The 17835-nt window shown below is 42.0% G+C and overlaps 2 protein-coding genes across 3 annotated transcripts in view; both read right to left on the reverse strand.

The window, feature by feature from the left end:
• The window catches only part of LOC133651892 (7-methylguanosine phosphate-specific 5'-nucleotidase-like), a 21365-nt gene extending 18153 nt beyond the window's left edge, over window positions 1-3212 (reverse strand). Inside the window, exons 1-3 of the mRNA XM_062050105.1 lie at window positions 2865-3212; window positions 2575-2732; window positions 2045-2143 (exon numbers count right to left, since the gene is read on the reverse strand). Of these exons, the coding sequence (XP_061906089.1) occupies window positions 2045-2143; window positions 2575-2577 (102 nt within the window). The 5' untranslated portion in view covers window positions 2578-2732; window positions 2865-3212. The remainder of the gene's footprint in view (window positions 1-2044; window positions 2144-2574; window positions 2733-2864) is intronic.
• A 2374-nt stretch (window positions 3213-5586) lies between these two features.
• On the reverse strand, window positions 5587-17816 carry klhl11 (kelch-like family member 11). Of its 2 annotated transcripts, none has more exons than XM_062050107.1 (3): window positions 17684-17816; window positions 16778-17284; window positions 5587-8407 (listed from the first exon to the last, which is right to left on the reverse strand). In XM_062050107.1, the coding sequence occupies exons 2-3, from the start codon at window positions 17269-17271 to the stop codon at window positions 6823-6825; spliced, it is 2079 nt and encodes a 692-aa protein (XP_061906091.1). In that variant the 5' UTR covers window positions 17272-17284; window positions 17684-17816; the 3' UTR covers window positions 5587-6822. The 2 variants fall into 2 exon arrangements, with proteins under 2 accessions (XP_061906091.1, XP_061906092.1); XM_062050108.1 differs by having other exon boundaries at window positions 16778-17280; window positions 17684-17760.
• Window positions 17817-17835: the final 19 nt, after the last annotated feature.

Raw genomic sequence — 17835 nt, forward strand, 5'->3', positions numbered from 1 at the left:
TATTATTGAACTTGATGCAAGTTATTTTATTTATTATTGAACTTGATGCAAGTTATACCACAGCTGCACAGTTATTTTATTTATTATTGAATTTGATGTTATTTTATGTTATTGAGTTTGAATGTATACAACTTGATGTTACTTGATGTTCAATAAATTTGAAAATGTTAAGCTTGGCATTAGCGTTCTGTTGGGGCGATGGGGGCAGGTGGGGCTTGAAAACTCCCCCTTGTCCAAAGTGGGGGATGACAAAAAAAGTTTGAGAACCACTGAGTTAATGGGAGTACACTATTCTGCCCAATAATCTAAAAAAACATCTGAAAACCACCAGCAAAATTTATTTTACATCTTGTGACTTAAATATTAACAAAGTATTAGCGATAATGTTATTACAAGCGCTGACGCAGACAAACTATTTTCAGCGGCGCCATGATCACAAGGAGCTAAATAGCTTTTGCTGCTATACTGACATATTGAGCCGGTGAGCTGCTGCATCGCCTCTGAGCTGGTGAAAGTTAATTCTAGATTATAAATCATGCTTCTCACCTGAATAGCTTTATTTGATTAGGACAATGCATATTGATTAATATATGAGCAAAGCATCACAGTAAATATGCCAAAATTAGCTACAATAGATACATTTCATCTGTTGTCCTAAGGCAGGCACCATAAAAACAAACATTTACAGACAATATCATACAGTACGTACATTAAAATAAGACTTACAATAAACAATGACAATAAAACAATCAACATAAAATGAACAGCTGAGCATGCACATTACACATGGGTACAGACTGGTATGTCTTAACCGGACAGTTGACACAGTTCTTAATATGAACTGGTAGTGTGTTCCATGCATGTGTGCCTCTAATTGAGACAACCATTTGACTAAATTGAGTCCTATGTCGTTGAATGTTACAATCATCCCTGGTTAGCGCTCTAGGATAGAATAAATTGAATAGTAAAAGGTGGTGGCCATAACCTGAGAAGTTGGTCAACTTTGGCATTCAACTTAAACTCGGAGATGGCGACAAAAAAAAAACATTAAAAAAACGCTTGTTCCCGGCCACCTTTTTTTTACCCTTCGTGCGGATTATAATTAATTTTTCATCTAAACAAAAATATATGAACATCCCATCAGTCGGCATCCCAGAGAGAACAGACATTGTACAATAAGTGATTATTTAATTTAAAATTTGTATTTCTTGTTTAGCATTTAGCAATAGTGCTACATGATGCTTAGTGTTTCACTGTAGCTGTATCTGTTTAGCACACAGTTTCTAAAACTTGTAGATCATCCTCCTTATATTCAGGCAAAAAATATTGTCAAGACAGTTGTCCCAAAGTAGTCTTTGTTTTCTCTCATGAATTCTGCCAGGATTAGTAGTAGTGTTGTTGTTGTGACATTATTCCGCCACTGTATGCTTAAAATGAGCAAAACACGTAAATGTTATATGTTATTAAGAATGTGACTGTTACTACATTACACATATACCTACAGTGTGTATATAAAATGATTGAGGCTTTTGGGTGTTTTTAGAGCGCTTTTTGGGCTCCATTGTTAGCTGACTTTTGCCATTTACAAGAAAAACATATGTTCTTGTCTTACATGAGAATTGTGACTGATAGAATAGCCAAAAATGTGCAATTCCCTTTTAACAAGCTGCATCATCAGCATGACAGCCTACACTGACTCCTCGCTCTTCCCATCACCCAGGTAGCTTTGCCGGCCAGAGCGAGTTGGCTCTGCGTGTTTTGAGTGCACATAATTTCTCTTTGGGATAATGTCATTCGGTTTGGGTAGGATTCGGTTTTATAATGACCATTTGGGATAGATTAATAACGAAATTTGAGGTACCATCTTTACATACATATGGTTACAAACTACACCCACAATAATAAACAAAGTTGAATTAATACCTCCCTAAGAGTCTCAATAAAAATGACTTTATTACATTGACGAAAGCAGAGGTTTTGCATCGGATTTCATTAGATGGACAGTTAGGTGTACCTAATGTAATGCCCAGTGAATGCTGCTGACCTGCAATGTGTTGGATCCAGCCTTCCGCATGGACTGGAGAGTCTCCTCAACTTTCTGAGGGTCCCTCATCAACACCGAGGGATTGGACAGCTCGGAAATCTGAAGTGAAAAGTCAACTCTTGAACTTTAAAGACCGAGTTAGCTAATTTGTCAAAAACTGGGTGCAACATTAACATTCCCTCAGGACATATAAAGACTTTACTCTGTGTGTGTGTGTGTGTATATATATATATATATATATATATATATATATATATATATATATATATATATATATATATATATATATGCACACACACATATATATGAATTATACATGAATATTTAAACAAAAACAACCAGCCTTTCGACAACAACCTAAAATAGATTAACAACGTGACGTTAAAGTGTTAGCTGTAGCTAGCTAGATAGGTTTGGTTAACACGCTAACTAGCAAGCTAACTATTTAGCTAGTAAGTTCGACTCATTGCACCGCATTAACTTAACTAAACCGAACGTTCACCTCATAAAACAATTTACACACAATTTACCATTTCCACAAAATGTGTGTAGACGACCAACACGGTTTATTTCGTCAAAAAAGGTTGTCATCGGTTGTCCTCGACAGTTCAGCTGTCAAGGAACTGCTCGGCTGCCTTCAGGCGTTATTTACAAGTGTAGGGACATTGGAAGCTCATTCAATCTTCACCTGTTGGGAAAATAACGCATTGCAATGTTACAAATTACAGATAAAGAAATAGGATCAGGTATTTGTTATCAATAAGAAGTTGCTGATAATACACAAGTATCCGTTATGTATTCAACAGATGTTCATACTTACGAGGCCGCGAGTGGACAGTGAAAGCAGCATGGCTATTTGCGTAACCAGAGGGGTCGATGACAAACGTGTGCTCCTCTCCGACGAGCAACTAGTATAAAAAGGTTCCGCCCAGCCCGCCTAAGGCATAAACATCCACCGACCCCGCTGCCCAACGTAACAGTTTCGCTACGTCAGCGTGGCTGCCATCGTACGGCAGTCAGGACTTCCCTGTCAATGTGACAGCAATGTGTTTCACGAAGAAGTCGCTCGTTTACGTGGCTAAAAGCTCAGCAGAAAGAAAATTCGGTAGGCAGGAATTCGAGACACCGCTTCTTAAACCAATACTACACTTCCGGCACCTCAATAATAGCGCTACGCCCCACATCCGGTCCAACTGTACTAACAAAAAATGAGTTACAAGTCTTCATACATAGCGATTTAGTAGTCCATCCATCCATTTTCTACCGTTTGTCCCTCTCGGGGTCGCGGGGGGTGCTGGAGCCTATCCCAGCTGCACTCGAGCAGAAGATAAGTTACACATAGTAGCAAACCATCCATTTTCTACCGCTTTGATTGATTGATTGAAACTTTTATTAGTAGATTGCACAGTTCAGTACATATTCCGTACAATTGACCACTAAATGGTAACACAGTTTTTCAACTTGTTTAAGTCGGGGTCCACGTAAATCAGGGGTGTCCAAAGTGCGGCCCGGGGGCCATTTGCGGCCCGCAGCCAATTGTTTACCGGCCCGCCACACATTCGGGAAATGCTATTGCAAAAATTAAAAAAAACATTTAAAAAAGTGGAATGAGGTGAAATCTAACTAGAAAAAGTTGCAATGTTGACACAAAGCTGCTATGCAGGCTTTTTTTTTCTTTTGTCTATCTTTCTTTTTCCTTTTTTGCCATTGCTCCAAGAAAAAAAAATCAATGTTATAATGAATTATTTCAAATATTTCACTTTAAAATGTTTTATGTGGGAAATATTGCATATATTGTGTGGTTGCCATACAAAAACATCAACATTTTATTTGACAAAAGAGCATAAAACAAACAAAATAGTAGTTCAAACGTAAAATCGACAGATATATCTGAAGTTGAGCTCGTAACTTAAGTGTTGAAAGTAAAAAAAACAACTAATAAAAATGTATCACTTTCTGAGTGGGGCATCTTTTGGATCCCAAATATGTTTAATGGGATTTTATTTATCTTTTCACTGTGATTACTCAAAAATAATAATGAATTAAAATCAATGGTGTCCTGCATTATTGATATGTTTAAAGCTCTAATTACTTCACATCAAACATTGCTTTCTGAATGTTTTGGGCAGTGGGGGAAATACTGCATATTTCAGTTTTATTATAAAAAACTAAGTTGTCTTTGACAGAAAAGGCATAAAACCTTTTTGTTTGTTTAAACTTTATATCAACCTGAAGTACAGATTTACTGTAAGCGTTATATAAATTTAAAAAATAATAATTTGACTTGTTTTTAACATTTTAATGACTTAGACCCTTTATGGTCCCCAGGAGCCCATATAGGTAAAAAACAAACAAAACCCATATATTTTGTTATGGTTTGAAAATTTAAAATATCAAAATGGCCCCCGCATGCTTTAATTTTTCCGTGCGCGGCCCTCAGTGGAAAAAGTTTGGACACCCCGGACGTAAATCAATTCACGCTTGTCCCTTTCAGGGTTGCGGGGGGTGCTGGATAGGGGTGTGGGAAAAAAATCGATTCGAATTCAAACCACCATTCTCACGTCGTACGATTCGGTATCGATTCTCATTTTTCAAAAATCGATTTTTCTTTTGTTATTTTTTTAAAATAAATTAATCAATCCAACTAAACAATACACAGCAATACCGTAACAATGCAATCCAACACTCAGAACAGCAATAAACAGAGCAATTGAGAGGAGACACAAACACGACACAGAACAAACCAAAAGTAGTGAAACAAAAATGAATATTATCAACAACAGTATCAATATTAGTAACAATTTCAACATAGCAGTGATTAAAAATCCCTCATTGGCATTATCATTAGACATTTATAAAACTTGCATTGCATCTCATAAGCTTGACAACACACTGTGTCCAATATTTTCCCAAAAGATAAAATAAGTCATATTTTTGGTTCATTTAATAGTTAAAACAATTTTACATTATTGCAATCAGTTGATAAAACATTGTCCTTTACAATTATAAAAGCTTTTTACACAAATCTACTACTCTGCTTGCATGTCAGTAGACTGGGGTGGATCCTGCTGGAAATCCTATGTATTGAATGAAAAGAGAACCGTTTTGAATCGGAAAAATATCGTTTTTGAATCGAGAATCGCGTTGAATCGATAAAAATCGATTTATAATCTAATCGTGACCCCAAGAATCGATATTGAATCGAATCGTGGGACGCCCAAAGATTCGCAGCCCTAGTGCTGGAGCCTATCTCAGCTGCACTCGGGCAGAAGGTAAAACACTTATAGTAGCAATCGTGGAAGGGAAATTGTTTTTTTTACTTTAATTTGTGACATTGAAGACTAAAGTATCTCTTTGGAACAGTTACGTGATGTAGTTTATGTCAAAAGTATGAATTCATCTACATAAGTTATATGTATATGGCACAGTAATTGCCGCAAGATGGTGAACATCTGGAAGTATGATCCGGCCAATCCACAAGTCGTCTAGTCGTGTATGTGCAGTAACGGCTGTCTAATAAGAAGTTTACAAGCTTTAAAAAAACAACAGAACACATTTCATAACTTTGCTGATGATAATCTTTATTTCTTAAGTATCTTTGGAAGGGAAGCACATAATGAGCATCTCTAAACATAAACACCCAGGGAGTTGGGAGTGAGGAACAATTAAAACCAGAGGGGAAAACAAAACATTAATTCACAATATTTTTTCTCAACTGAGCCCCAAATGGATTTAATCTCAAAATGAAACATTTTAAAAACAATGGTGCAACTTAAACCCCCCATTAAGACTATAGATTGTAGATTATAGATCTAAAAGTGCTTTTTTTGTTGCTGTTGGACCTTGCACACATTTTTTTAAATGCGAAGAATTGACTGGCAAAGTGCAAAATAAAAGGAATGACGGCAGGAAAACTGAACATTTAAACAGAATATATCGTTCTGCTCTTTAAGTAAAACAATAAACACAATGTGGAGCGCTGTGATCTTAAACTAAGCTATTCTACTGGGAGGTTCAAACGGCGTCCGTTTGGTAGCAAGAAGTTATGGCACTGAAGAGTTGACGCGCTTGCATGACAGCGAGATTGTCACAGTGATTACGAATGGAACGAAGCCTCATCGGGATTTGCGCGTCGTCGGATCGTCCACTTCCTCGAGCCAGGTATACACCACAGAGGAATGTCAAATATGTAACAATAACAATATTAAACAGCTTTATATCATTTATGTACAGACTTATGTTTCATTGTTGGCGCTCTCATTCACGTTTACATTCTGCGCATCCATTCTCGCCACACACACACACACACACACACACACACACACACTTACTTCATGGCTTGCAAAAGAGTCGCCAACACCACGACACAGCACGATGGCACAGCGTTTAGTTTGATGAGAGCTACAAAGAGACAGCAGCGTGTTGCGTATGTACGAATGGTGCGGTCCTGGCTGGTGATGAAGATTATTATTAATGAGTGAGGAAAAATGTGTGCGTCAAGCATCAAGACGGGAGCACAAGCAGAAACTTCCTTAAAGTTTCTTTTCCACTGAGCACACTATTTTTTGTAGGCATTTCGATTGTAAATCCAAAATATCCGACCGGTACATTCCGACTTTTCAGCTGAGCTACTGTAAGGTGCTGTCCGTTGATTGGTCGACAAGAGAAATGTCACTTCCTCATTTGGAATGTAAGAAAACAAAAAGAGCTTTAAGTGTACCGCTGGGTGGTGAAACGAGTCCATCGAGGGAGTAGACGGACAAGGACGAGGTCCGGGCTCAGCACTCGATCTGCGACTGAAGCTGCCGCCGCAGGGTGAGCGTGCGCCGGTGCAGCTGCTGCATCTGCTGCATGCGGTCCCTCTGGCGCGCCAGGTTCTGGGGCATGGGATAGCGCTGGCAGCCGTACAGGAAGCGGTAGGGGATGCGTACGTGGCAGGCTGTGGCCCGGCAGCGCGGCTGCGGCATGGGCGGCAGCAGCATCCAGCGCTTCCTCTCGGCGCAGTAGCGGTACGCCTCCTTGCGGTACTGCTTGTCCACGTCGTCGCTGTTCTTCCAGCCGCCGATGATGAAGACGTCCTCGTCGAAATGGCAGATGGCCGCGCCTTCGATGCTGGTCACCTCCGGCGGCAGGCTCTCTAGGATCTCGTCGGAGTTCCGCGCGCTGATCTTCAGCCGGGCGACCTCGTCCCGCAAGCCGTAGCTCTTGGGGCAGCAGGAGGCGGTGTGGTAGAAGTTGGTGGAGACCACGGCCATCTGGAAGATGCAGTAGTTATCGATGAGGGGCAGCGAGTCCACGTCCTGCCATTGGTGGCCGTCCGTGTCGTAGCGGGTGGTCACCGTCTTCAGCCCGTCGTCTTTGTCCGTGTCGACGGGTGTACGCGCCGTGATGTACACGTAGCGGTCCTCCACGCTCACCGCCTTCACGTCCCGCAGGATTTTGGGGGCCGATTCTAGGTTGTGCCACTTGTCCTGCTCAGGCTCGTAGACGCTGACATCCTTAAAGCCCGGACTGAAGTTCCCGTGGCCGCCGATGCTGTACAAGATGTCCTTGATGCAGGTGAGGCCGAAGGAGTGCTTGCGCGTGGTCAGGTTGCTCACCTGCTCCCAGGTGTTGCGGTTGGGGTTGTAACGCTCTACCGTCTTGGCGAAGCCCGGTTCCATGGACCCGGCCACGTAGACGTGGGACTCCGTGGCGGCAATGGCGTGGCCGTCCAGGTGGTTGTGGATGTGCGGCAGGTTGACCCAGCGGTCCTCGTAGATGAAGTAGCCCACACACTCGCTCAGGTAGTCCCCTCCCTCGGATACGCCCCCCACCACCATGACGACGTCCATATTCTGGCCAAAGCGGGGCTGAAAGGACGCCATGTGGGACGACCAGAACTCCATGTCGGCCGACTTGAGGTTCTCAAAGCGGATGGCGTGGCCCTCCACCGCCTCTGACACCAGGCGCTGGCACGCCTCGTTGGCGACCACGAGTCCCTCGTTCTTCACCACCCTGGTCAGGTAGGTGGGCTTGATCTGAGGCAGCCTCAGCAGACGGAAGAGCTCCTCAAAGTAGCCGCTGCGCTCCTCTGGGTGCTTCTGCACCCACTTGACCACCGCCTCGAAGAGCACCTCCTCAGAGTCCACCGTGATCTCGGCGTCCGACAGCCAGTTGCGCACCAGGTGGAAGGGTAGCGTGTAAAACTCCTCGTCCTGTATCACCTTGTAGAAGTTGCGGCGGATCATGTCGGCGGCGCGCAGAGCCAGCTGGTCCAGAGTGTACATGTGGGCCAAGCTGTGCACCGCCACGCAGTTAGTGAGGCTCAGCTTCTTCTTCAGGAACTCGCCACAGAAATCCTTCAGCTGCACCAGCAGGAACCTAAAACAAGCGGAAAAAAGATCAGAAAATGAATACAATTGTAGCGGTTTCCTTTGAAACAGAGTGCGTTTACATTTGTAGTAGAACTCAACTGATATGTTTTTTTCAGGGCCGATACCGATTAGTTGTAGTCAAGGAAGCCGATATTCAATATTTGGAACCGATATTAATTTGCAGTAAAAGTTATTTAAACATGAATAGAATACACTACCGTTCAAAAGTTTGGGGTCACATTGAAATGTCCTTATTTTTGAAGGAAAAGCACTGTACTTTTCAATGAAGATAACTTTAAACTAGTCTTAACTTTAAAGAAATACACTCTATACATTGCTAATGTGGTAAATGACTATTCTAGCTGCAAATGTCTGGTTTTTGGTGCAATATCTACATGGTGTATAGAGGCCCATTTCCAGAAACTATCACTCCAGTGTTCTAATGGTACAATGTGTTTGCTCATTGGCTCAGAATTGATGATTAGAAAACCTTTGTGCAATCATGTTCACACATCTGAAAACAGTTTAGCTCGTTACAGAAGCTACAAAACTGACCTTCCTTTGAGCAGATTGACTTTCTGGAGCATCACATTTGTGGGGTCAATTAAACGCTCAAAATGGCCAGAAAAAGAGAACTTTCATCTGAAACTCGACAGTCTATTCTTGTTCTTAGAAATGAAGGCTATTCCACAAAATTGTTTGGGTGACCTCAAACTTTTGAACGGAAGTGTATGTCAGGAAACAGCTGGACAAGGCTTTAAGTCTGGGGTCCCCAAACTACGGCCCGCCAGCCCAAGTCAGTTAGTAGTGGACAACATTAAACTTTAACTGCTGACAATGTACTGCCATCTGATGGAGTATATCAGTATTGTTAGTGGAGGACTATGAGCATCACATCTGTATCAATTCAGAGTGCATAGAAGCAGCATATCGGTACCATTCAGACAGACTTTCTCAAACACACACACACACACAAACAGACACACACACGATCAAAAGTTTACATACACTTGTAAAGAACATAATGTCATGGCTGTCTTGAGTTTCCTATAATTTCTACAACTCTTATTGTTTTGTGATAGAGTGATTGGAGCACATACTTGTTGGTCACAACAAATATTCATGAAGTTTGATTGTAGCTGAGATAGGCTCCAGCGCCCCCCGCGACTCCGAAGGGAATAAGCGGTAGAAAATGGATGGATGGATGGTTCTTTTTTGAAATTATTATGGGTCAACTGACAATGTGACCAAATCTGCTGGGTCAAAAGTATACATACAGCAATGTTAATATTTGGTTACATGTCCCTTGGCAAGTTTCACTGCAATAAGGCGCTTTTGGTAGCCATCCACAAGCTTCTGGTTGAATTTTTGACCACTCCTCTTGACAAAATTGGTGCAGTTCAGCTAAATTTGTTGGTATTCTGACATGGACTTGTTTCTTCAGCATTGTCTACACATTTAAGTCAGGACTTTGGGAAGGCCATTGTAAAACCTTAATTCTAGCCTGATTTAGCCATTCCTTTACCACTTTTGACGTGTGTTTGCGGTCATTGTCCTGTTGGAACACCCAACTGCGCCCAAGACCCAACCTCCGGGCTGATGATTTTAGGTTGTCCTGAAGCATTTGGAGGTACTCCTCCTTTTTCATTGTCCCATTTAAAGCACCAGTTCCATTGGCAGCAAAACAGGCCCAGAGCATAATACTACCACCACCATGCTTGACGATAGGAATGGTGTTCCTGGGATTAAAAGCCTCACATTTTCTCCTCCAAACATATTGCTGGGTATTGTGGCCATCTGACATCACATGGACAAAGATAAGACCTGCTGGAGGAAAGTTCTGTGGTCAGGTGAAACTAAATTTCCAACAGTACAATGACCCCAAACACACGTCAAAAGTGGTAAAGCAATGGCTAAATCAGGCTAAAATTAAGGTTTTAGAATGGCCTTCCCAAAGTTCTGACTTAAACGTGTGGACAATGCTGAAAAAACAAGTCCATGTCAGAAAACCAACACGTTTAGCTGAATTGCACCAGTTTTGTCAAGAGGAGTGGTCAAAAATTCAACCAGAAGCTTGCCAGAAGCTTGTGGATGGCTACCAAAAAGCGCCTTATTGCAGTGAAACTTGCCAAGGGACATGTAACCAAATGTTAACATTGTTGTATGTATACTTTTGACCCAGCAGATTTGGCCACTTTTTCAGTAGACCCATAATAAATTCATAAAAGAACCAAACTTCGTGAGTGTTTTTTGTGACCAACAAGTATGTGCTCCAATCACTATATCACAAAAAAATAAGAGTTGTAGAAAGTATTAGAAACTCAAGACAGCCATGACATTATGTTCTTTACAAGTATATGTAAACTTTTGATTGCGACTGTACGTTTTGAGAGAAAAATATTCCTCAAAAATTGTTATGGCTCTGGCTCGCACAATGACTTAATTGTAACGTGTGCTGATATCTAATTTGCATATATATGCAATTAAAACCACCAAATGTTGACATTGAAGAGCTTAATGACAGTCGTCACACAACTATACATATCTGAACATATATCGATCTTTTTGAATGCTGGTAGACATTTAGGGCTGTCAGATTGTTATAGACAACTTGAGATTTTTGTGAAAATTTGGGGAATCAAAAACATTTATATGAACATTTTAATTAATTTACATTAGGGCTGCAACTAACGATTAATTTGACAATCGATTAATCTGTCGATTGTTACTTCGATTAATCGATTAATAATCGGATAAAGGAGAAACTACATTTCTATCCTTTCCAGTATTTTATTGAAAAAAAAACAGCATACTGGCACCATGTTGTGGACATTGGGGGTGCAGCATACACCAATAATAACACAGAAATGTAACTCATCAGAACTGAATCAGATATTGTACACGTTTCTGTTGTGAATAATAAAGGATTCATTTTAGGCTTCCTCTAAATAATAGCATGAAATATTCCAGCACCTTCATAACGTTTAGTTATACTAAAGCGTCACTCAAATCTAAATAGATTCATATAGCTTTATCGGCCCGGCTACATTGATTCATTATGAAACCAACCTGAGATATTTCTGTCCGTTACGTTTATTTCAAAATTGGTAACCGTGCGTTTTCTCTCTCAAAACGGAGTCAAATGTGCCGGAGACACATTATCAGCCCCGCGTTGCAACAAAGGCATAACTTTAACGTTACTCACAAAAAAGCTGAACTCATGAATGCCTGTTGCTACTATGGACTTAAAAAGTTACGTACTGTGAGTTCCTCCCTTCATCCATGGCTCCAACATGTTTCCTTTTCAGGTGCTCCTGAAGCAATGTTGTACTTCCGTGCCATTTTGCAGGAAATGGTCTTCTTTGAAGTCTTTAAAGTAAGTGTTCCCACACTTTTGACGACTTAGGTCGTACACTTTTCTCAATTGAAGCAATAACCTCAAGATGTTTTTCTGCTGAACTATCCGTACGGTTTACCTGCGCCATTTTTCAAATGTTTCCAGACGGCGTCGTCGCGTGAGCTGTACATGACACATCATTGGCTAGCTTACCTCCACCTCATGAGAGGTGGCGTAAGCTTAGCCTCAGCGCCGCCCTGGCGCTGTTTTGTACTGTTTTTGTACTTACTTTGATTATTGTTTCTCAGCTGTTTGTAAATGTTGCAGTTTATTAAAAAAAAAATAATAATAATAATTTTTTTTTTAAATAAAATAAAAAAAAGCCTCTGCACATGCGCATAGCATAGATCCAACGAATCGATGACTAAATTAATCGCCAACTATGTTTATAATCGATTTTAATCGATTTAATCGATTAGTTGTTGCAGCCCTAATTTACATATGAACCTTTTTGTGAAAACTTAAAACACTTCGCTGTCACACTGAACATAAAAAAAAAAAAAAAAACATGGCAAGAATTGAATAGCAGTAACAGGAGCCCTGTTGTGAAAAGATTGAATAGTAAGGTTCTGCCTCGATCATACTGTAGGTCAATCATGTCCAGAGTCAATGCTAGTACATTGTACTATATAAGATATGGTCAAGGAGTTCAGAGATGGACAATTTCAGTTATCTAACCTCGCACAAGATACTGTTGTCATTGGCTCTCCTGCCTTCTCGGCGAACCGTCACTTCTAATACTTTTCACCTTTCTGGGTTGCGGGGAAAGTGAGGCAAATGTTTCCTGCAGTTTTTGAGAGTGGAGCAGCCCCACGCTACACAACAGGGCATGTTTACACGGCAAAAAAACTCTTCACTTACAAACCTCGTTTCCATATGAGTTGGGAAATTGTGTTAGATGTAAATATAAACGGAATACAATGATTTGCAAATCCTTTTCAACCCATATTCAATTGAATGCACTACAAAGACAAGATATTTGATGTTCAAACTCATAAACTTTATTTTTTTTTTGCAAATAATAATTAACTTAGTATTTCATGGCTGCAACGCGTGCCAAAGTAGTTGGGAAAGGGCATGTTCACCACTGTGTTACATGGCCTTTCCTTTTAACAACACTCAGTAAACGTTTGGGAACTGAGGAGACACATTTTTTAAGCTTCTCAGGTGGAATTCTTTCCCATTCTTGCTTGATGTACAGCTTAAGTTGTTCAACAGTCCGGGGGTCTCTGTTGTGGTATTTTAGGCTTCATAATGCGCCACACATTTTCAATGGGAGACAGGTCTGGACTACAGGCAGGCCAGTCTAGTACCCGCACTCTTTTACTATGAAGCCACGTTGATGTAACACGTGGCTTGGCATTGTCTTGCTGAAATAAGCAGGGGCGTCCATGGTAACGTTGCTTGGATGGCAACATACAGGTATGTTGCTCCAAAACCTGTATGTACCTTTCAGAATTAATGGCGCCTTCACAGATGCGTAAGTTACCCATGTCTTGGGCACTAATACACCCCCATACCATCACAGATGCTGGCTTTTCAACATAGCGCCTATAACAATCCGGATGGTTATTTTCCTCTTTGGTCCGGAGGACACGACGTCCACAGTTTCCAAAAACAATTTGAAATGTGGACTCGTCAGACCACAGAACACTTTTCCACTTTGTATCAGTCCATCTTAGATGAGCTCAGGCCCAGCGAAGTCGACGGCGTTTCTGGGTGTTGTTGATAAACGGTTTTCGCCTTGCACAGGAGAGTTTTAAATTGCACTTACAGATGTAGCGACCAACTGCAGTTACTGACAGTGGGTTTCTGAAGTGTTCCTGAGCCCATGTGGTGATATCCTTTACACACTGATGTCGCTTGTTGATGCAGTACAGCCTGAGGGATCGAAGGTCACGGGCTTAGCTGCTTACGTGCAGTGATTTCTCCAGATTCTCTGAACCCTTTGATGATATTACGGACCGTAGATGGTGAAATCCCTAAATTCCTTGCAATAGCTGGTTGAGAAAGGTTTTTCTTAAACTGTTCAACAATTTGCTCATGCATTTGTTGACAAAGTGGTGACCCTCGCCCCATCCTTGTTTGTGAATGACTGAGCATTTCATGGAATCTACTTTTATACCCAATCATGGCACCCACCTGTTCCCAATTTGCCTGTTCACCTGTGGGATGTTCCAAATAAGTGTTTGATGAGCATTGCTCAACTTTATCAGTATTTATTGCCACCTTTCCCAACTTCTTTGTCACGTGTTGCTGGCATCAAATTCTAAAGTTAATGATTATTTGCACAAAAAAAAATGTTTATCAGTTTAAACATCAAATATGTTGTCTTTGTAGCATATTCAACTGAATATGGGTTGAAAATGATTTGCAAATCATTGTATTCCGTTTATATTTACATCTAACACAATTTCCCAACTCATATGGAAACAGGGTTTGTAGAAGTGGCTGTTTGCATCAGCTCTGCTCTTTTAAAGTCTTTAATGTCCTTTCTGTTCTTTGATGTTTCCCTCTAACACACATGTAAGAGGGATGTGTGCTATGGCTATGAGTTGTTTTTTTCCCTTGGCCTCAATTGGATCCCCCCATTGTTTACCTGTATCTCACCTTTTTTGTAAGGGGCGCCGGAAGTTGGCAGACCCGTCAGCGATCCTGTTCTGTCTCCCTGTAATGTTTGTCCAATCTTGAATGGGATTGTGCTGAAAATTTAAATTTCCCCTCGGGGATTAATAAAGTATTTCTGATTCTGATTGACGCGAATCCCTTAGGGGCGATGGACACCGCCTGAAGAGCTGCAGCTGCCCCCACTCCTTCCCCTCTGTTGCTAGTCTCGAGGTGTATGTTGCAATATGTACATGTGCTTTGCTATGGAGGTTTTTTCCCACTCCAGACTGAGCCCTTTTAGGAGCCCAGTCTAGATTGTATTTTTTTACTCATCCTTCCCCAGCGTTTACCTTTTTTTCATCTTTTACGGGGCACCTTGTGGCTACCATGAATTGATTAACGTAGACCCCGACTTAAACAAGTTGAAAAACTTATTTGGGTGTTACCATTTAGTGGTCAATTGTACGGAATATGTACTGTACTGTGCAATCTACTAATAAAAGTTTCAATCAATCAATCAATCAGCGTTCCTGTTCTGTAACCTTGTACACCAGGGGTCCCCAAACTACGGCCCGCCAGCGTCCAAAATCAGGCCCGCGGGAAGTCCCAAGTATAAAAAAATAAATAAATAAAAATAAAAAAAATTTCCTGTCTTTTCTTATCCACTTTGTACCGCTTGCTACTCACGGTGTCTCCTAGACAGTCATTTTTAGACAATATGATTTAGACAAATCATATTGTCTAAAAATGCATTTTCTCATCGATAACGTGACATCATCGCGTTTGTGCGGAAAGTGTGCTATATATATCCATCCATCCATCCATTTCCTACCGCTTATTCCCTTCGGGGTCGCGGGGGGCGCTGGAGCCCATCTCAGCTACAATCGGGCGGAAGGCGGGGTACACCCTGGACAAGTCGCCACCTCATCGCAGGGCCAACACAGATAGACAGACAACATTCACACTCACATTCACACACTAGGGCCAATTTAGTGTTGCCAATCAACCTATCCCCAGGTGCATGTCTTTGGAGGTGGGAGGAAGCCGGAGTACCCGGAGGGAACCCATGCAGTCACGGGGAGAACATGCAAACTCCACACAGAAAGATCCCGAGGCCGGGATTGAACTCACGACTACTCAGGACCTTCGTATTGTGAGGCAGACGCACTAATATATATATATATATATATATATAATATATACATATATATATATATATACATACATATATAATATATATATATATATATATATATATATATTATATATACACATACATACCAGTGGCGTGCGGTGAGGTTAATGTCTGGTGAGGCACGACTGCATCATCACAGTCAAATTTAAAAACATATGAACCTGCAGTGCAGGTGTACCTAATGTTGTGTCCCTGCGGTCGTTCGCGGCTCCTGCAGCGCGAGCATTGTTGTTTTTGCACTTTTTGGCTTCTTGTTAAGTGACTTTTTTTGGGTGGATTCGGTCTTGCACGTGGAGGGTTTGGGTGTGGGCTTTGGTTGGTGTGGCGGAGGTGCTTGGCACCAGGAGGCGGGGTTATGATACGAGCCTCACACAGTGTGTCTCCGCAGCAGATTTATGATCGCTCAGCACTAAAAATACGTTACACACATACAGTTGTTGACAAAATACACTGTACATTATATACCTCAGCTAACTAAACTATGGAAATGTATAATATAATTCATATAGCAATACGGTGTCACTGCACAGCAGGCCAGCAGTTAGCCGAGTCGCAATCCATGGTGAGGCACAGGTGCCTCAACTGGCTGCTGATCACCGCACCGTCTCTTCTCAGTATTTGAACGGCAAATGTGAAAATAAAAATAAAAATAATCTAAAACTGGTGAAGTTAAATGGAAAATAACTTTAGTATAATCACTGGATACATATAACAATTTAATTTTTTTTTTCTTTTTCTTTCCATGATGGCAGGTGAGGCCCCGCCTCCCCTGCCTCTAGTGACTGCACGCCACTGATACATACATATACAGCCCGGCCGCCGGCCAAATTGTTTTAACCCAATGCGGCCCCGAGTCAAAAAGTTTGGGGACCCCTGCTGTACACTGTTTGTCTAATCTTGAACGGGTTTATTGCTGAAAACAAAGTTTTGTTGTACTTGGGCAATGACAATAAAGACCTACCTACCTACCAGAAAGTTATCTATATTGGTATGGGCTTAAAAAAACAGCTGCTGTAGTTCAACTTTTACAAGATACCGGTACTTTACACTGGTTTGCTCCTTGACTCCAATTTTAAAGTTTTATATAGTATTTTAAAACATATACTGCACCGGGCGGCACTTTGGACATGAACAAACAATACTATACAATGTTGGAAGGTTAAATAATAAAATGGTACCTGTCCGCCAGCTCCAGAACCTCATGCACGTTGCAGGTGCTGACTCGTATCTCTCCCGTGTACATGTACTGGATGACACTCTCCACCGTCTCCGGGTCGGGCCCCGTCTCCGAGCTCCACTCCTTCATATCCACACGGCCGGACAGCGACTCGGAAAACTGTCCTCCGAGCAGCGGCGTGAAGTAGTCGGTGGCCGCGGCCAGTACGGACCTGTGGGCCGCGAACTCGCACGTCTGGACGGACCCGGCGGCCGCGCCGCTACTGAAGGTGAGCGTCACGTCGCAGAACAAGCCCTGCTTCCTCTGCTCGTTCTGCCGCCTTGAGAGCTCCGAGCAGTGGGAGGACGACGCGAAGTCCTCGGCCTCTTCCGCGTCGCCGTCCGCCGCGAGAGAGCTCGGGGTGCCGCTAACGCCGCATGGGCTCCCGCTACCACCACCGTTGCTGCTGCTGCTGCTCTGGGTGGAGTCCTCCGGGTTAGGGGCCGCCGCTGCCATTCTGCCGCCCTAGCTGACGGTGAGCAGAGGGGGAAAAGAAGGCAAGTGGTGGTGGGAATGAGACGTATGGAAGTCAAACCCGAGCGCCACATTGAAGCGCCTTTAGCACTCGGTCCTCCATTTCCGGAAGTTAGGCACCGTGGGAATGCTAGGCTACGAACTAGCTTCAAACAGCGCAGAACTGACACAAAAACGACAAAGATGATTATATAATGATTAATTAATAAATATAAAATAAGTCATTTACATTTTTGCATTTCTATGGCAGCAATACAGGATTGCATGACGCATCTTTTTTTTTTTTTAGCGACGACGACTTTACCCATTTTCCTGGAAATTATTCCCCCCCCCCAATAATAGCTTATCTACATTCAATATGGTAAAAATAAAATAAATATTTCTTAGTACTTACTTTTCTTGTCAGCGTTCGAACATTTTGACGAGCAAAACCGGAAATCGCCTACCAAAACAAAACCCAATTCGCCTCGGTCGTCGCTGACAGAATGGCGCATGCGCAGTAACGGAAAGGCGTCAACAACTGTGACGTCAGCAGATGACTTCCGC

Source organism: Entelurus aequoreus, linkage group LG06, assembly GCF_033978785.1.
Source record: "Entelurus aequoreus isolate RoL-2023_Sb linkage group LG06, RoL_Eaeq_v1.1, whole genome shotgun sequence".
In the NCBI taxonomy this organism is placed as follows: domain Eukaryota; kingdom Metazoa; phylum Chordata; class Actinopteri; order Syngnathiformes; family Syngnathidae; genus Entelurus; species Entelurus aequoreus.